Source organism: Musca autumnalis, unplaced genomic scaffold (genome assembly GCF_047663935.1).
Source record: "Musca autumnalis isolate F117 unplaced genomic scaffold, ASM4766393v1 scaffold_3, whole genome shotgun sequence".
Classification (NCBI taxonomy): Eukaryota; Metazoa; Arthropoda; class Insecta; order Diptera; family Muscidae; genus Musca; species Musca autumnalis.
In genome coordinates this window covers 231,263,293-231,284,151 of record NW_027411866.1, presented here as the reverse complement: position 1 = coordinate 231,284,151, position 20,859 = coordinate 231,263,293, and the positions used below count along the sequence as shown (strand labels likewise).

Sequence of the window (20,859 nt, the reverse complement as noted above, 5' to 3'; positions counted from 1 at the left end):
TAGTATTTATTTATGTTTAAGTTTTAATAGTAATTATAATTAATGATATAATAAGAAATATTTTTAAGCTTATCAACTATTACACTTACCACTATATATGTTTAGAAAAAAATTAACTTTATGTTTACTTAAATTTAAAAAAAATTCACTAGACATGTAATTTGTGTTGTATGTACACAGGAAGAGGAATGATGGGGGTATTATGACAAAAAATACTAATAAAGAAATGTTGTTTTTATATATCTTATTTGTTGACTTTGTGCCGTTAATTATGGGCTTTTCCATGGCCTTTGGCTTGATACCTTCAGTTTTCTTCTTTTTTATTTTTTTTCTAAGTCATTTGTAAATTGTATCCATTATTTTTTAGATTTTGTGTGATTTTGCGATCTTTGTAGTGACTTTCGTCCCTGGGTTTTGTTAATTTTCTCTCACATTTGCGGTCGGGTCCAGAGTTCACTTATGTCCTTGGGTCGCAATTTACCAATATCTGGAAAATAAAGGAGAAAAATGATTTAAAAATTTATTAAGGGAAATAAGATAAATTAAAAATAATCAGTTGGCTTTGTCGACAGCTAAATGTACTCAGCACCTTAAAAGGAGTGGCGGACTTAGGTACCCTTAATACATACCTAATTTTAAAAATAAATAGCATATTCGTAAGTGGCATAAGTAGTTTTGGATATTTCCAGCGTAATTTAAGGCGTTTGTGGATACTATAAACATACATATTTTCTCACAACATCCCCGAAGGGACAAGAGAGACTTCTCTCATATCAGTGAGTGCACTCCGATTCTTATTGGCTTAATGATATGGAACCTACTGAAATACTTAGGACTTTCATAATACCCTCAAGGATAAAGAACCTACTTTTTATAGCGGAGGTCGAAAGGCGTGTCCTACAACACCACTTGTGGAGAAGTTTTTTATGGCTGAAATACTCAGGTAATATAAGCCAATATTACGCTGAGGGGATTTGCCTGGTCAGGGATTGAACCGCAGACCTTCAGCATGGCAGACATGCTTACCACTGCCCAACGGTGTCTCTACTGCAGCACGGAGTACTTTAAACATTGGCATTCCCAAACAATAACCGTAATTATATTGCAAGAAGACGAATCCCACATCATTGACTGGAAAGTATCCGAAGAGTGCTCCTTTTCCGATCACCGGAAGATACTTTTCAAGGTCTCTGTTGATGGAATTCGGCAACCACCACATAGGAATCCGCGGAAGACTGCCCCACACAGCCGAAAAGGTTGATAAGGCAGTGAAACATGTAACAGAGGTTCGGGTGGATAGCTATGAGGCCTCCTGCCCACTAACCCACCCTGGTAGGAGAAGCCAACCGGTCTGGTGGTCAAAAGATCTGGCCAATCTAAGGAAAATCAGTAGAAGGCTTTATAATAAAGCCAACAAATCAAAGTTGTCCACCGATTGGGAGAGCTATAGAGCATCTTTCAATAAATGAAACAGTGAAAGAAGGCTAAACGCAAATCTTGGATATGCTTTAGTGAAACGATAGAAGGAGTAAAGAACGTGGCTAGATTCCGTAGGGTACTATGAAAGGATCCGAAAACCATTGGTAGCATTAAATGGGACGACGGCACATGGACTAACTCTTTCCTAGACACTCTAGAAATTTCCGCAGATACTAATAGAACTTATTCAAGGAGCTCTAGCCAAATTATCAAGATGGGCGCGCAACAATGGACTAGCTGTGAACCCATCGAAAACTGAGCTAGTTCTGTTTACAAACAAAAGGAAGGTCAGACCATTCTCCCTACCAGTGCTGGACGGAGTTACTCTTGAACTCTCTTCGGAAGCCAAATACCTCGGCATTATCCTCGACCACCAACTCACGTGGAAAAGGAATGTCAAGGAGCGCACCAAGAGAGGTCTAATAGCTCTATACTCCTGCAAAAATTCCATTGGCAAGACTTGGGGTCTGAGACCAACGGTCATCCACTGGATATATACAACCATTGTACGCCCAATTCTTGCATATGGCTCTCTGGTATGGTGGAATGCTCTGAACAAAACGACATATTTAAACAAACTGAACAGCGTCCAAAGAACGGCATCATTACTAATCACTGGTGCCATGAGGAGCACTCCACAAGCAGCCCTAAATGTGCTACTAGATCTACATCCACTGGAACTAGTAGTGCAGGAACTGGCAGCAAAGAGTGCACTTCGTCTTAAGGAGCTAGGTTCAGCACGGACGAACTGCAATCCTATGTCAATTCGGACTATTAACGGCCTCTGGGAACATTGGTGACTATATATCACCACAAATGTGCTTCGAGGCACCGAAGGTGCACATACCCCAAAGGGATTATTGGACACACAGTAGCCCACCTCTAGACGGTATAGATCTATACTGACGGATCTAAGAAACAGTCACAGGAGCAGGTGTCTATAGCAATTCCCTTGATCTACGACTTTCATACAAGTTGAGCGAATATTGTAGTGTCTTCCAAGCCGAAATTTTTGTGATCAGAAAGGCCGCGGAACTGATGAACAACATGAGAGGGGACATAGTTGGACCGGTGACTATTTATGTTGATAGTCAAGCGGCCCTAAAATCACTCAGGTCCCATTATATCAAGTTAGCGGCTGTTCTCGACGGCAAACACGCTTTGGAGACACTAAAATCAATCGTCACCTTGTGTTGGGTCCCAGGGCACTACAACATCGAGGGAAACGAGACAGCCGACGAACTGGCACGCTGCGGATCGGAGTCACAAAACATTGAAATCGACATTCCATCAAGCCACCACTATTCCACTTGAGGAGAAAAATAGAAGAGAAATGTCGGGATAAATTCTGCCAACAATGGTAAAATACGTCAAGCTGCAGAACATCAAGGGCGATTTGGCCAATCCCGTCCAAGTCAAGAACCGCCTCACTGCTCACCATGAAGAAATCCGATCTGAAACTAGCAGTGGGGATCATCACGGGTAATTGCAGAATAAGATCAATGACGTGCAAATGGCAAGAAGGCGATACGGCTGACTACTGTAGGCTGTGCGAGGATGAGGAAGACATAGAGACTATCGAGCATGTATGTCGCTGTCCTATGCTCACTTCAAGAAGACTGCGCATCGTGGGCGTAAACACCACCCGATCTCTAACAGCATTCTGTCAAACAGAGGCGTCAGATCTGCTACAGCTTGCCAAGAGCCTGAGATGGCTTCAACGAACTGAGAACACGACAAACGCCACCTCTACACAAAACAACGTTCCTCAATCTTATGCTTGGTTTACATTTACGAAATCCACTTGATTTCAACTGTCAATTCCATAGCTCAAACGTCAAATTAAATCTCATCTGGATTTCATTTGACGTTTAACCTATGGATTTGACAGTTGAAATCAAGTGGATTTCGTAAATGTAAACCAAGCATTAAACCGGAAACCGTACTCTTCACATCAATAATCATCTCTACAACAACTAACAAACACTACCACAGTCTTGAAACACCAACATCCATCATCACGCTAACTATAATCATCAACACACACCAGTCATCAAGTCATTACCCCCCTTTCTACATCAACTCTATAAATGTAACACAATCATCAAAACTATATCACACCAATAATCATTTCATCAATAACAATCATCAATAATCATCTCTGCCATCAACACAACCCCGAACAATCAGGATGATCACAATGGCGCATAAGGTCTCCGAGTGGAGTGGCTGCCAGCATAGCAGCCGCGCATCCTAAAACATAACCTAACCTATATTGCAAGAACACCACTCTGCCGGGGTTTTTGGAACATTTGGACCAGAAGTGTATGAAGGAGTGACCCTAAACATTTTAGAACTCATATCTCATAAACCAATGGCATCTCTCTGGCATAAAATATTACTACTATCCCAGAAATTGCCCAAAAATGAACATACTGAATAAATAGACCGACGTATTCTCTCTTTGAAACTGGATCTAATTTTGGAAGTCATTCCTTTCGATAGTGCCAACCAGCCGTTTTAGATGGCCACCGTTGGATTTTTTAGAGATTTTGGTTTATTAGAGGTAAAGATTACATCGTTGTAATCAGATTCACACGGAATATATTCGACAAAAATTTGGAAACTATTTTTGAACAGCTTTTAAGCGAGCAATTTGAACTTTTTGAGGTAGGCGTTGTTACATACGACCGTCTTAGAACTTTATAACTTGTGGAGAAGGGAAAGTAGTAACTTGTGAAGAGGATAATAAATACCTCAATTTGGTGCAGTCCACTGACGAATCCGAATTATTCTAACCGATAATTTGTGGAGTACCCTGAGAGTCAAAGGTCGCGGAGAAGAGTATTACGTGGAGTTCAACATCGTGAACTCCATCCTGCCATCCAGAACACTGAATCATCCAAAGCGTTTGACCTGGACGAAATCTTCTTGGGTAATGCTCAAACCAGGGACGTAGCCAGGATTTCATTTCGGGGGGGGCCCACCTGACCAAAATTTTGAAAGTTCATTTGAGCGAAAATTTCTTATTTAGCAAAGACGTAAACCTTATTTTAGACTTATATTACTGATGAAATAAGGTTCATTACTATATTGTTTTTTGACAATATATCAGAGTCAATATATGTTCAAAACAATGGATATATTAATAATCGTATATATTTTAGGGTGTTTCATTTATCAAATAAGTTACAACTACAGTGAATATTATATAATTCAGTGATATCACTTCGGTAAGACCAAAAGAAAGAGTATACAATCGGAAAACCTTAGGAATATCTTAACATTTAGTGTTGTAACCAATATGAATTTATAATTTGCCGATAATAAAAAGAAGAGGAAGAATTGAATGTACTTATTTGTGTTTATTGTTTATTAGCTATTCTCGCTTTGATCTGTTCTGTTATGTTGAATACAATAGAATGAATTAATTCTAAGAAGGTAATGGAACTGAGAGCGAGAGAATGTTTACTTTTTGACAACTTGTGACAATTCTAATTTGCGAATGGCAATGCTTGTAAGAACTATAATAAAAAGAGGTTACATCGTGATTAAGTTATAACATTTAGGGTCTTTGCCTTTGAGGGCCTTTCCTCTGTATCCTACTTCACAAAAGTTCAAAATCACGGCTTCCATTTTCCACTCCAATTATAATGAGCAATTTGTGGGAGGAAAATGGGATTAGTAAAGAACTGATTTATGCAGAGGGAACGTTCGGATATCATGGCGTTATCCAGTAGTATTGTTTATATTTACAGGTATATTTAGGAGTTTTATAAATAAAGGAAAAAACGCCGATACACCGTTCTTCTTTTTTGTCTTTTATCACGCTGCCGTGTCAGAGTATGGTCAATTTCGGAAATTCAATCGTTGTTATTGTCATAAAGAAACTAATTGAAGTTATTTCCCTAAGTATATTTTTGTGTCCAATCGTAGATCTTATCGCAAAGAATTTCTGATCAGCCTTCAGAAAGTGGTTTTCTTGATAGAGAACTAATGCTGAGCAATAGTGAGTCTATCCATGATGAAATTCTAGCACCCAATCGCGGAACAATCGTCGGACTTCTCTTATAGAAATTCTGGTTTCCTATCGTGGATCTTCTCATAAGTTGATCAGGAACTAGGAAAACTCTGGCAAACAGTCTTGAATTCTTTTAAAATGAAATTCTGGCGCCAATCCAAGGCCTATACATATATACATTCTTTTAGTAAAAATCCATAAACACAATTTTTCCCAAACTACATTTTTTATACTCTCAGCCTTTAGTCAAAATGTGCCTCATCGAAATAATGGTTTTAAGCGCAAAGAGTGTTTGGAAGAAATGTTTCAGAAAATTTGGAGTCCACTTAGCTATGTTCGTCCTTTTGGGTGGTTGCCTGGAAAACACGATAATACTCGAACAGACCAACCAATTCGGTCCAAAATTTGGCCTTCGTGATATTTTGTCCAAATTTTGATCAACTTCGAATATAGACAATATCGATCCACCCTTTCATATCCTTCCACAGAGTATTTTTAAAATTTTCAGAGAAGTGCATTTTAAGACCTCTCTGGATAATTAGTAAATATGGCTTCACTTCCTTTAGTTATAAGTAAAAAATATGAAATTAATAAACAAAAAGACCTCCCGGGAAATGCTTTGCTTTTTTGCAACAAGCGTTCTCGGGTCCCCTATTACTACAGTACAAGTTTTTTCAGGGGCAAGTCGATACTTCCAGAGAAAATGACCCGAAAGCTGTAAAGAACACCTAACGCAATCATGTGTAGTGGTTGGTGCGCACTACAACTTTCGGACCGGATACTGCGTTGGTCCAAACTTTGTTTATCATGATATTTCTGCGAGCCTTATATAAAGTTCGAAGGTATTTTCCCTCCAATTTCAAGAATTTTAGCTAAAGCGCAATGTGCGATTTTTCTTAAATGGAGCAACAGATTTGGACCAAACCATATCTTTTAAAAGGAATGACCCCCAAAATAATATCTACTTCCAAAATAAACTATGTTGGTCCGGTCCATTTCTTCGGGTACCTTCTCCGCATCACTTGTGATCAATGATAAAATCCATATTTTGTTGGCAAGTTCATACGTCCGCAAATGGCTACACCATTCTGAAAATCTCCTATTACATAGCTTTGGGTTAGCCGTTGTTCGATCTGTCCATAGATGAAAGTTTCAGTTCACACAGGCTTAGGGTATATTCCTGTCCGCAAAGCCGGCTGATACTTGTTGAGATTTTGACGAAGAAGAATCTGTTTCCGCCCAGTTTTTTTTTTTTTTTTTTTTTTTTTGATTTCGCTTGTCGTCACGAAGTCCTTTGTCGAAGAAGGAAAAATGAACATTTCTAGAAATGTGTATCCATTGAAAGTACTTCCCAAAATACAATTCAGTGAGTAATCGACAGAAAAATCCCTGAAAATGAAATTCAATGTCGTTTCGAAATATTGGAAATAATATGCAATAAATAAAAATATAAACTTTAACCTCAATAATCTTGATTTTACTATCATTCAAAAGGTCGAACAAAACATAAAAATACGACAGAAAATTTTTTTTTTTTTTTGTAAAATAGGCATCTACTAATTTGTAGCAAGATACCAGTTTCAAATAATCTCAACGGGCGACACTGCGGTGGAACAGAATTATATCATAAACAAGTAAGAAAACGTTAAGTTCGGCCGGACAGAACTTTTTTTACTCTCCACCAAAATGAAATTGAAAGAGAATGGAATAATTAGTTTCCTTTCATCTACGAAAGTACAACCATTTTAGTGGGATAATGAATCTAAAACGTTCAAAATACCGAATATCGGGAGATACCGTTCTATGGGGGCTATATGAATGCGTGGACTTATACCAAAAAATTTCAGGTGGAAAGTTGTATACACCCAATGATAACTAAATACCAAATTTCAGCCATTTTGGTAGGATAATGTAGCTAAAACCTTACAAATACCGAAAATCGGAAGTTACCGTTCTATGGGGGCTATATCAAAACGTGGACCGATATATTCCATTTTCAATACCAACCATCCTGCAAGTAATAAAAATTTCTGTACCAAATATTGACTCTCTATCTTTAAAATTGCGAGCGGTATCTTGATTTCAACAGACAGACGGACGGACAGACGGGCATGGTTAAATCGACATAGAATTTTAAGCTGATCAATAATATATATACTTTATGACGAATATTTCGATGTGTTACAAACGGAATGACAAATTTAATTATACCTTCCATATGGTGGAGGGTATACAAATGGTTCATATAGTTTTTTTTGCAAATTTCAAACATAATAAAGAATTTGTAATTGTTATGATGTTTAAAATAGTTCATTACAAAAACGTGCTAGAAACTATATACAAAAATTTAAAACCACAAACATTAAGCAACGATTTTATCTTTTATTGTTGAATTGCTCTTATCAAAAATTTCAAAAACAAAAGATCGCAAGAATGTTGTTTCTTGATGTTGTTTATAAGCTAAAGTATTGGACGTAATATGCGACAAACGTTCAATAAATACAAATAAACAACTTGTTCTGAACTAAGTAACACTTGCAGTAAGCCTAAAATTACGAATAAACGCTTAAACAACACTTTAAAACTTAACAAAAACTATGCGGAAAATTGCTCAAAAAGCCTAACGTGTTCACTAGTCTTTATACTTTCAAATATATTGGACAATAAGTATACCAATGTAGTTAATGTAGTAATTCTCTGTAATACTTCCTCCAATTACTTTACATATTTCTTGAAAAATTTAAAACATAAAATTTTATTCAAAAATTGAAAAAAAAAAAAATGTGTAGCATAAGCTAATATCCTATGGGACGAAAATCATTTCGGGGCCCGGGCCCCCCCCCCCCTGGCTACGTCGGTGGCTCAAACAGCTCAAAGTGTCAGGAATCGATATATAGTCACACTCATCGTTGAAGAAGTCTAGAAAATAGGCAGGATAGCACCACTACTGAAGCCAGCAAAGTTAAATCGTACAGACCGATTACACTTTTGTCGCCCGTAGCAAATACCCTTGAGGCTTAACTCCCCCATCTTGTGTCATAGATATAATAACGTACAAACATGATTTACGCACGTGGAGTAAGGTTATGCCCATATCATCAATCAAGTATATTAAGTATTGATCTACAATAACCACCTTAACCCCAATAACCCTTTGATAGTTTATTTAAATAGTCTACTCATTTTTGCAATTTTTTCTCCTACAAAACTTCACTACCGGGGAAAGTTGTCAATGGAAAAAATGTTCTTCATCAAATTTCACTATAAGTCACTGAACATTCGAAGGCGGTATCTTTAACACAAATTATTCAAACAGCATCAAACAATAATTGAAAATATTAAAACGAAAAAATTCATATTTTTTGGATTATTTTTTAATTTTCCAAATCGAGCCTATATCACTCACAATCCTTCATTGTAGAGAGTTGGTATCACTGGAAAAAATGTTCTACATCAAATGTCACTATAAGTCACTGAACATTCGATGAAGGCAGCTGTAATACAAATTATTCAAACAGCATCAAACAAAATTGAAAATATTAAAAAGGAAAAAAATACATATTTTTTAAATTATTTTTTTTTACCAAGGCTATTTTAGAAGTTGTTGTAGCTGCATTTAAACCTACATATGAGCCTAGGTTTAATGCTGTGTTGGCAGCCGCTGGCCAAAACACTATGGTTCCGGGTCAATCCGGTACGAAAGAACCCGCTGCCGTGGGATTGATTTTAGTTTCTACCTAGTACATGGTGAAAGATATCTTATTGAATTCTTATAATACATGCAGACCGGTGGAAAGATATGCGGACATGGTGAGCTTTGCCGACATAAGGGCTACGCAATGTAAAAGCGTTCAACATGACAAAATGTCGCCTTCAGAACTGAAAGAAGGTGTTAAAGAGACTTCACTGACAATTTGCTAAAGGAAATTGACTGTTCCTAATACCTTCACAATTCGCTTCTACTATTCAACAACCTATCTGCGGGGCAGTAACTACTGGACTCCCTTATTAAGTGTTGTTTTTTGTTTATTTCTACATTCCACCAGCCATTTTACTTATTTTACTCACCCAATTGTCCGGGTTTTGGTGTTGGCCAAGCCATATCAAATCGATGCTGCATTATGGAACTTTGTGGTCTCATTGATGTGCTGCCGAAAAAAATGAATAATGAGTATTATTAAAAAATTTAAAAAAATTACAAAAATATTGATCGATACTAACCTGTATGGATGCTTTAGACATCCATAAACCTCTCTGTAACGTCCATACAGTGTTCCATATGAGACACCCAAAATGCGTGCGGCCTTTTTCATTTCAAGTCTTTTGTTTTTAATGGCATCGAGGACCTGAAAAATAGAAAAAGGAATGTAACAAATGAAACGGATGATTCAGTTTTACGTATTTTCCGAAGAAAAATTAAGCAGAAGGTGCCAATGGAAAACTTAACCTATATAGTATTTCACAGTAAAATCCTTAAAGAAAGAAATGCGTAACTGTTATATAGCAGTTCCGATTTAAGTATGTAAAATAAACTCAGAAATTTATTTTTCATAGTTGAAATATTGTAACCTTTTCTATTTCATATGTTTTTGAATAAGGCCAAATTAACAAATAAAACGGCTCTTTAGGGGAAAGGTGTCAATGAGAACAATTTTCTACGTCAAATTCTGTTACGAGTCTCCAACGGAATGAATGCTATAACTGTACTATATAACAACAAATTATCGGTTCCAAATAAAAAATGTTTATGTTTTCTAATTAGTTTCTTATAATAATTATCAATGTTTTTGAATTGGGCCTAAATGAGCCACAAAACATCACTACCGGGGAAAGCTGTTAATGGAAAAAATGCTCTACATAAAATGTTACTATATGCCTCAGAATTTCCGAATGCGGTATCTGCAATACAAAGTATTCAAACAGCATCAAACAAAATTGAACATATTAAAAAAGTAAAATAAATTATTTTTCTAGTTTTTCAAGTGGAGCCCATATCTCCTGCAAAACGTCACTACCGGGGAGAGTTGTCAATGGAAAAAATGTTCTACATCAAATTTTACTATAGGTCACTGAACAATCGAAGGTGGTATCTGTAATTCAAATTATTCAAACAGCATCAAACAAAATTGAAAATATTAAAAGGAAAAAATACATATTTTTTGGATTATTTTTTAATTTTACAAATCGAGCCTATATCACCCACAATTCTTCATTGTAGAGAGTTGGTATCAATGGAAAAAAATTCTACATCAAATTTCACTATAAGTCACTGAACATTCGAAAGTGATATCTGTAATGCAAAGTATTCAAATAGCATCAAACAAAATTGAAAATATTAAAAGGAAAAAATACATATTTTTTTTCGGATTTTTTAATTTTCCAAATCGAGCCTATATCACCCACAATCCTTCATTGTAGAGAGTGGGTATCAATGGAAAAAATGTTCTACATCAAATTTTACTATAGGTCACTGAACATTCTAAGTTGATATCTGTAGTGCAAAGAATTCAAACAGCATCAAACAAAATTTAAAATATTAAAAGGAAAAAATACATACATATATTTTGGATTATTTTTTAATTTTCCAAATCGAACCTATATCACCCACAATCCTTCATTGTAGAGAGTTGGTATCAATGGAAAAAATATTCTACATGAAATTTCACTATAAATCACTGAACATTCGAAGGTGGTATCTGTAATACAAAGTATTCAAACAGCATCAAACAAAATTGAAAATATTAAAAGGAAACAATACATATTTTTTTGGTTTATTTTTCAATTTTTCAAATCGAGCCTATATCACCCACAATCCTTTATTGTAGAGAGTTGGTATCAATGGAAAAAATATTCTACATCAAATTTCACTATAAGTCACTGAACATTCGAAGGTGGTATCTGTAATACAAATTATTCAAACAGCATCAAACAAAATTGAAAATATTAAAAGGAAAAAATACATCTTTTTTGGATTATCTCTTAATTTTACAAATCGAGCCTGTATCACCCACAATCCTCTATTGTAGAGAGTTGGTATCAATGGAAACAATGTTCTACATCAAATTTCACTAGAAGTCATGAACACTTGAAGGTGATATCTGTAATGCAAAGTATTCAAACAGCATCAAACAAAATTGAAAATATTAAAAGGAAAAAATACATTTTTTTTGGATTATTTTTTAATTTTCCAAATCGAGCCTATATCACCCACAATCCTCCATTGTAGAGAGTTTGTATCAATGGAAAAAATTATCTACATCAAATATCACTATAAGTCACTAAACATTCGAAGGTGGTATCTGTAGCACGAAGTATTCAAATTCTTAAACAAATATGGACATATTAAAAAATAAAAATGAACAATATCGAAATATTTTTGCAATTTTCGAAATGGAGCCCATATCTTCTACAAAACGTCACTACCGGGGAAAGTTGTCAATGGAAACAATGTTCTACATCAAATTTCACTATAAGTCACTGAGGTGGTATCTGTAATACAAGTTATTCAAACAGCATCAAACAAAAATTGAAAATATTAAAAGGAAAAAATACATATTTTTTTTGGATTATTTTTTAATTTTCCAAATCGAGCCTATATCACCCACAATCCTTCATTGTAGAGAGTTGGTATCAATGGAAAAAATGTTCTACATCAAATTTCACTATAAGTCACTGAACATTCGAAGGTGGTATCTGTAATACAAATTATTCAAACAGCATCAAACAAAAATTGAAAATATTTAAAGGAAAAAATACATATTTTTTGGATTATTTTTTAATTTTCCAAATCGAGCCTATATCACCCACAATCCTTCATTGTAGAGAGTTGGTATCAATGGATAATATGTTCTACATCAATATTCACTATAAGTCACTGAACATTCGAAGGTGGTATCTGTAATGCAAAGTATTCAAACAGCATCAAACAAAATTGAAAATATTAAAAAGGAAAAAATACTCGTACATGTCCCACAATTCCTCACGTTGGGTTGTTGGTGCCAATGGACAAAATATTCCTTATCAAATTTCAATCTAAATTACCCAAAAAAATAAATCAGTGGATGCAATATATATCCTTATAACAAATAGCTTTGGTTCACTATATAAATAAAAGGCTATCTTTCATTCCTCTCTCCACTTAAATTAATTGGGGTTATCATGAATGAAATTTCCCCGTGAGTTTTGTTCTTCCGCCGTTGCAACTTAAGGGAGAAAGTGACAAAATTCACGGGTAATTGCCGTTCATGATAACCCCCAATATTTAATTCCTCAACTCACCCTTCTTGTAAACGGCTCCTCCCAAAATTGTGGCCTACGTCCTTTGGCTAAATAATCATCCATTTTAATGACATCCTGCCATTGAGACATTTCTTCAGTGGTCAAACGTAACTCGGCTTCATTAAAATCATCCATTTTAATGTCAACATATTCATCGGGATGATTACCGCCGGCACCGGCTCCACCACCTCCAGAGTTTCCATTGGAGGCCGATGCTGAGGCTGATGTGGGTATATTGGCCGTTGGAGCATGTATAAAATCATGGGTCATTAGAATACCATGTTCATTGATGAGATAACCTTCAGGGACATATTTGCCATAGTGATGGGGTAGTGGTGGGGGATGTAAAGATGGTGCAGCAGAAGGTGGGGCGGCAACATGATGTCCATGATGATTGGAGGTGGAGGCTGATGGTGAATTGGAAGTGGAATGATGATGTGAATGACTTGTGCCAGCACTAGATGATGACGAGGATGATGCCTTGTGTGATGTGGATGATGAGGCGCCACCATTTGTTGTGGTCGATGTTGCAGAGGAAGCTGAGGAATTGGAACTGTTTGAAGAACCATTGTTGCTGGAATTTGTGGAGGATTTTTCCTTAGTCGAGGGATTTTTGTGCTGTTGATGTTGTGTTTCCATTTCTTCCACAGTTTGGGGAACTGTGGCATCTTCACTTATAAATTCATCATTTTGTTCAGTTTTGGGTGACTGTTGGGTCGAGTCATCTTTGGAATTCTTACGTTTCACCTCCTTGTGCGGTGTGTTTTCTGGCGAAGAATCTCCTTTCTCTTTTTTAATGGTTATAACTTCGCTGGGATCATTGTCATGGGGTAATATTTTTGAATTTTCATCATCATCATTGTCATGGAGATCTTTGGGGATTTTTTCTGCTTCCAATGAACTGGTTATCCATTCTGGTTCTGTAATGGGTTCTTCATCAGCTGTGCTGTTGTCTCTTCCCTTGTGAGGCTTGTAGCGTAAACGCTGTTTTTGTTGCTGGACATGATGTTGATAGGCCTCGGCAGCCGATGGTGAATTTGGTCGGGAATGTTGTGTGTTGTTAGATGTAAGCTGATGACTGGAACGTTCTTCGCCATATTGTGATCCTGCTTCCAAATAGGCAGGTTGTTCACCTTGATCGCCATAATGCACCATTTTGCGGCTGAAATGAGGGGAGGGGGGAGTGATAATTATCATAAGAAAAATTGAAAAGAGAAGCCTTTACTTACACATTAAAAACATCATAGGAATCATCCAGTGGTGGTCTACCACGCTTACGTTTCGGTCCCAAATAGGCATCATTTGGTGACACCGCTGCCACCACTGAGCCACCAGCTGCTGACGTCGAAAGAATGGGTGTTAATGTGGGCAAGCGTGCATTCATCGCTGTACCATGTTTGGGTGATGGTGTCTTTTGTTCCCTTTCCCCACTGGGGCTGTGAGATCTTTGCTGATGTGTGGCGGATTCATGACCATATGGATCGTAGGGATTCATGTCACGACTCCGCGATGTTGTTGGTGAATAAAATTCTGTCTGCGGTGTGGGTGGTGGTGGACCATCTTCATCATCTCGCCATGTCACTTCGGCAAGGCCTTTAATTTTGAGATCATCTGCTGTTTTGAGTAGGGATGCCAAGTTGGCCTGCAATGAAGAGGGGGAAATAGTTTGGGGTTAATTAAAAAAATAAAAAAAAATAAAAAATTGTGGTTATTGGTTGCTGTTAAAATTCTTTAAAAAATCCACGTTTCTTGCGGTCTTTGGTTGCTGTTAAAATTCTTTAAAAAATCCACGTTTCTAGGGGTTATTGGTTGCTCCAAAAATTCTTTAAAAAATCCACGTTTCTAGGGGTTATTGGTTGCTCCAAAAATTCTTTAAAAAATCCACGTTTCTAGGGGTTATTGGTTGCTCCAAAAATTCTTTAAAAAATCCACGTTTCTAGGGGTTATTGGTTGCTCCAAAAATTCTATAAAAATCCACGTTTCTTGTGGTTATTGGTTGCTCCAAAAATTCTTTAAAAAATCCACGTTTCTAGGGGTTATTGGTTGCTCCAAAAATTCTTTAAAAAATCCACGTTTCTTGTGGTTATTGGTTGCTCCAAAAATTCTTTAAAAAATCCCCGTTTCTAGGGGTTATTGCTTGCTCCAAAAATTCTTTAAAAAATCCACGTTTTTAGGGGTTATTGGTTGCTTCAAAAATTCTTTAAAAAATCCACGTTTCTAGGGGTTATTGGTTGCTTCAAAAATTCTTTAAAAAATCCACGTTTCTAGGGGTTATTGGTTGCTTCAAAAATTCTTTAAAAAATCCACGTTTCTAGGGGTTCTTGGTTGCTCCAAAAATTCTTTAAAAAATCCATGTTTCAAGGGGTTATTGTTTGCTCCAAAAATTCTTTAAAAAATCCACGTTTCAAGGGGTTATTGGTTGCTCCAAAAATTCTTTAAAAATCCACGTTTCTAGCGGTTATTGGTTGCTTCAAAAATTCTTTAAAAAATCCATGTTTCAAGGGGTTATTGGTTGCTCCAAAAATTCTTTAAAAAATCCACGTTTCAAGGGGTTATTGGTTGCTCCAAAAATTCTTTAAAAAATCCATGTTTCTAGGGGTTATTGGTTGCTCCAAAAATTCTTTAAAAATCCACGTTTCTAGCGGTTATTGGTTGCTCCAAAAATACTTTAAAAATCCACGTTTCTAGGGGTTATTGGTTGCTCCAAAAATTCTTTAAAAAATCCACGTATCTAGGGGTTATTGGTTGCTGTTAAAATTCTTTAAAATCTACGTTTCTTGTGGTTATTGGTTGCTCCAAAAATTCTTCAAAAAAATCCACGTTTCTTGTGGTTATTGGTTGCTGTTAAAATTCTTTAAAAAATCCACGTTTCTAGGGGTTATTGGTTGCTCCAAAAATCCTATAAAAAAATCCACGTTTCTAGGGGTTATTGGTTGCTCCAAAAATTCTTTAAAAAATCCACGTTTCTAGGCGTTATTGGTTGCTTCAAAAATTCTTTAAAAAATCCACGTTTCTAGGGGTTATCGGTTTCTCCAAAAATTCTTTAAAAAATCCACGTTTCTTGTGGTTATTGGTTGCTGTTAAAATTCTTTAAAAAATCCACGTTTCTAGGGGTTATTGGTTGCTCCAAAAATTCTTTAAAAAATCCACGTTTATTGGGGTCTTTGGCTGTTGTTAAAATTCTTTAAAAAATCCACGTTTCTTGTGGTCTTTGGTTGCTGTTAAAATTCGTTAAAAAATCCACGTTTCTTGTGGTCTTTGGTTGCTGTTAAAATTCTTTAAAAAATCCACGTTTCTAGGCGTTATTGGTTGCTCCAAAAATTCTTTAAAAATCCACGTTTCTAGGGGTTATTGGTTGGCTCAAAAATTCTTCAAAAAAATCCACGTTTCTTGTGGTTATTGGTTGCTGTTAAAATTCTTTAAAAAATCCACGTTTCTAGGGGTTATTGGTTGCTCCAAAAATCCTATAAAAAAATCCACGTTTCTAGGGGTTATTGGTTGCTCCAAAAATTCTTTAAAAAATCCACGTTTCTAGGCGTTATTGGTTGCTTCAAAAATTCTTTAAAAAATCCATGTTTCTAGGGGTTATTGGTTTCTCCAAAAATTCTTTAAAAAATCCACGTTTCTAGGGGTTATTGGTTGCTCCAAAAATTCTTTAAAAATCCACGTTTCTTGCGGTCTTTGGTTGCTGTTAAAATTCTTTAAAAAATCCACGTTTCTTGCGGTCTTTGGTTGCTGTTAAAATTCTTTAAAAAATCCACGTTTCTTGCGGTCTTTGGTTGCTGTTAAAATTCTTTAAAAAATCCACGTTTCTTGCCGTCTTTGGTTGCTGTTAAAATTCTTTAAAAAATCCACGTTTCTTGCGGTCTTTGGTTGCTGTTAAAATTCTTTAAAAAATCCACGTTTCTTGCGGTCTTTGGTTGCTGTTAAAATTCTTTAAAAAATCCACGTTTCTTGCGGTCTTTGGTTGCTGTTAAAATTCTTTAAAAAATCCGCGTTTCTTGTGGTCTTTGGTTGCTGTTAAAATTCTTTAAAAAATCCACGTTTCTTGTGGTTATAGGTTGCTGTTAAAATTCTTTAAAAAATCCACGTTTCTTGTGGTTATAGGTTGCTGTTAAAATTCTTTAAAAAATCCACGTTTCTTGTGGTCTTTGGTTGCTGTTAAAATTCTTTAAAAAATCCACGTTTCTTGTGGTTATAGGTTGCTGTTAAAATTCTTTAAAAAATCCACGTTTCTTGTGGTCTTTGGTTGCTGTTAAAATTCTTTAAAAAATCCACGTTTCTTGTGGTTATAGGTTGCTGTTAAAATTCTTTAAAAAATCCACGTTTCTTGTGGTTATTGGTTGCTGTTAAAATTCTTTTAAAAATCCACGTTTCTAGGGGTTATTGGTTGCTCCACAAATTCTTTAAAAAACCACATTTCTTGCGGTTATTGGTTGCTCTCTGAAACTTACAACAACAGTGGGTAATTTAAATATTTGTAATTTCTACTCACATGTTCCACATTAATTTCCCCCTTGTACATGAATTCAATGAGACATTTGATATCGGCAAATGAGATATCCTTCATAATGATGATGGGATCACGTTCACTGGCATAGTTGGTGAGGACTGTATCGAAGAAGGTGCTGCAGGCACAAAGCACGACACGATGAGCCCGTATCAGTTGGCCCTCACAGGCCAAGGTGACATCACAAAAGCAGCCACGATCCAGCAGCTGTGAAAACATGGTCTGCAAATTACTGTGATGGTATTTCCACCGCAAACAATACTGTTGCGGCAACATGTTGTTGACTGTTTGATGGTTGAGGGGGGAATGAGTAAATTTAAATTATTTCACTCTGAAAAGAGAAAGAAAAAAGGATAGGAGGGTATTAATAAAAATATATTTAATGTTGTTTTTAGAAAAAAAAAAATTAGAAATGTTATCCCCATTACCGGGAAACGAGGGTTGCCCGACCATTTGTTTTTCTTGGGGATAAGCAAATAGACCATATTCTTAATAATTTATAAAAGCCCTCCACTTTTTTAAATAAAGATAAATAATCCTTTTTCCGGGTTTGGCGTTTAGGGTTGATGTCAAAGCTTCTACCAAAAAACCGACCAAAATTTTTATGACCCAAAAATGATGGAGAATAATAACTTTTTACCACGTATTTATATCCCAGTAGCGAGAAAATATAATTTTACAACAAAATGTCTTCTTAAAAATCGACCAAAATTCGTCTTCTTGAAACCGACCAAAATATTTCATCCCAAAAGATATTGGTCCTTAAAAAGTTTTGAATGGCATTTGTTTTGTTCTTGATGAGAAACCAACCGACCAATTTTATTTATAAAATCGACCAATTTTGAAACGACAACATTCTTTACGAACCAACCCTCCTTTTTATCACACGCACACACTTGACCACACATGATCTGTTGCCTCCAAGAAAAAAAAATCCTTTTCCTGCTTTTTTTGCGAAAAAAGGGTAGGTCTTTTCCACTTTCTTGGCAATAAATTGAAAAATATTTTCCCTTTTTCTTTTCATTTCCTTGAAAGCCAAATGGCATTAGACATGGTTTTTAGCATTTTTCTTAGTTTCAAAGGGTTTGTGTTTCATTTCCCTGCTTTGTCATTATCTTTTTTTTTTTGATAAGCTAACTGACCGCTTTGCTTTTAACTCATCACACCCCGCCGGCCCTCTCCCTTCCTCAAACCTTTTCTCAAATAAACTTTATTTATTTGCCATTTTTCCAACGTTGTTTTTTCTCTTTAATTTGAGGGTGATGATGAGAAGGGGTGGTGGGGGTTGAGTGGAAAAAGGACACTCAACTCAGTGGTGGTACCCTCTTTATTTTTTCAGTTGTATTTTATTTTTGTTCTGTTGCCAAAATAAAATAAAAAACCGAAACATTTTCACTCCGGTTCCTTTGAAAAGCAAAAAAAGGGGGAAAATTCTATCATAAAATTTCAACATTTTTATTTCTGGCATAAAAAAGGGAACCTTTTTTTGCAGGTTGAGTTCTTGTTTTTGTTCCTCGCTCGTTTTTATATTCCATGGAGGTTTTTTTCTTTTTGCGATGCCATCGAGAAAAATCCACAAGAGTTTTCTCGTTAAAAATATAAAATGCGACATAAAAAATAAATGATAAGCCCCGTTTTTTTGGTTCGCAACCGGAACAAAGATGAGAGATAAAATGAAACAAGGGAATATAAATATTTTAATATATTGCAAAAATTCAGTATAAAAAAGTTTAACTTTTGATGGTAACTGTACTTTTTCGTAAGTAAATCGGGACTATTTTAGACATACTTTCCATTGACCAATGGTCAATTTTTTAAATTACTTTTGGAGCAACCAAAATACACAAAAAACTTAGATTTTTTAAAGAATTTTTGGAGCAACCAATAGCCCCTAGAAACGTGGATTTTTTAAAGAATTTTTGGAGCAACCAATAACCCCTAGAAACGTGGATTTTTTAAGGAATTTTTGGAGCAACCAATGACCCCTAGAAACGCGGATTTTTTAAAGAATTTTTGGAGCAACCAATAACCCCTAGAAACGTGGATTTTTTAAAGAATTTTTGGAGCAACCAATAACCCCTAGAAACGTAAATTTTTTAAAGAATTTTTTTCGAGTAACCTTAGAGCCCACAAAACGTTGATTTTTTAAAGAATATTTCGAGTAACCTTAGAGCCCACAAAACGTGGATTTTTGACAGAATTTTTCCGCACATCATCACAGCTGCAGCCAACCGCTACATAACTGCTCGTCGAATACCCGAACGTATGCAAATTTCCCAGAAATGGCGACTGGAACAGCACATGAGCGTGATGTGCTTTGTTGTACGAACCCAGCAAAGGGTATATTGAAAGGGTCAATGGAAACACCTTTTCTTTCAGAAAGGGTATATAGAAGCACCCTTTATTTCAGAAAGGGTCTATAGAAGCACCCTTTATTTCAGAAAGGGTCTATAGAAGCACCCTTTATTTCAGAAAGTGTCTATCGAAGCACCTTTTCTTTCAGAAAGGGTCTATTGAAGCACCCTTTTTTTCAGAAAGGGTCTATTGAAGCACCCTTTTTTTTCAGAAAGGGTCTATTGAAGCACCCTTTATTTCAGAAAGGGTCTATAGAAGCAACCTTTATTTCAGAAAGGGTCTATAGAAGCAACCTTTATTTCAGAAAGGGTCTATAGAAGCAACCTTTATTTCAGAAAGGGTCTATAGAAGCACCCTTTATTTCAGAAAGGGTCTATAGAAGCACCCTTTATTTCAGAAAGGGTCTATAGAAGCACCCTTTATTTCAGAAAGGGTCTATAGAAGCACCCTTTATTTCAGAAAGGGTCTATAGAAGCACCCTTTATTTCAGAAAGGGTCTATAGAAGCACCCTTTATTTCAGAAAGGGTCTATAGAAGCACCCTTTATTTCAGAAAGGGTCTATAGAAGCACCCTTTATTTCAGAAAGGGTCTATAGAAGCACCCTTTCTTTCAGAAAGTGTCTATCGAAGCACCCTTTCTTTCAGAAAGTGTCTATCGAAGCACCCTTTCTTTCAGAAAGAGTCTATAGAAGCACCCTTTCTTTCAGAAAGGGTCTATAGAAGCACCCTTTACTTCAGAAAGGGTCTATAGAAGCACCCTTTCTTTCAGAAAGGGTCTATAGAAGCACCCTTTATTTCAGAAAGGGTCTATAGAAGCACCCTTTACTTCAGAAAGGGTCTATCGAAGCACCCTTTATTTCAGAAAGGGTCTATAGAAGCACCCTTTATTTCAGAAAGTGTCTATCGAAGCACCCTTTCTTTTAGAATGGGTCCATTGAAGCACCCTTTCTTTCAGAAAGTGTCTATCGAAACACCCTTTCTTTCAGAAAGTGTCTATCGAAGCACCCTTTCTTTTAGAATGGGTCCATTGAAGCACCCTTTCTTTCAGAAAGTGTCTATCGAAACACCTTTCTTTCAGAAAGTGTCCATTGAAGCACCTTTCATTCAGAAAGTGTCTATCGAAGCACCCTTTCTTTCAGAAAGTGTCTATCGAAGCACCCTTTCTTTCAGAAAGTGTCTATCGAAGCACCCTTTCTTTCAGAAAGAGTCTATCGAA

At 36.1% G+C, this 20,859-nt stretch overlaps 2 protein-coding genes across 3 annotated transcripts in view; both read right to left on the bottom strand.

Moving 5' to 3' along the window:
- The window catches only part of LOC141399110 (uncharacterized), a 434,325-nt gene that overhangs the window by 291,421 nt on the left and 122,045 nt on the right, over nt 1-20,859 (bottom strand). The gene's annotated exons all lie outside the window — the stretch shown is intronic.
- Nucleotides 6-20,859, bottom strand: part of LOC141399105 (uncharacterized) — a 139,702-nt gene continuing 118,848 nt past the window's right edge. The window contains exons 2-7 of one of the 2 annotated variants that reach the window (XM_073977189.1): nt 17,274-17,619; nt 14,008-14,420; nt 12,779-13,940; nt 9,722-9,846; nt 9,569-9,648; nt 6-487 (exon numbers count right to left, since the gene is read on the bottom strand). In XM_073977189.1, the coding sequence (XP_073833290.1) occupies nt 429-487; nt 9,569-9,648; nt 9,722-9,846; nt 12,779-13,940; nt 14,008-14,420; nt 17,274-17,564 (2,130 nt within the window). In that variant the 5' untranslated portion in view covers nt 17,565-17,619 and the 3' untranslated portion in view covers nt 6-428. The remainder of the gene's footprint in view (nt 488-9,568; nt 9,649-9,721; nt 9,847-12,778; nt 13,941-14,007; nt 14,421-17,273; nt 17,620-20,859) is intronic. The other variant, XM_073977190.1, reaches the window with a different exon arrangement.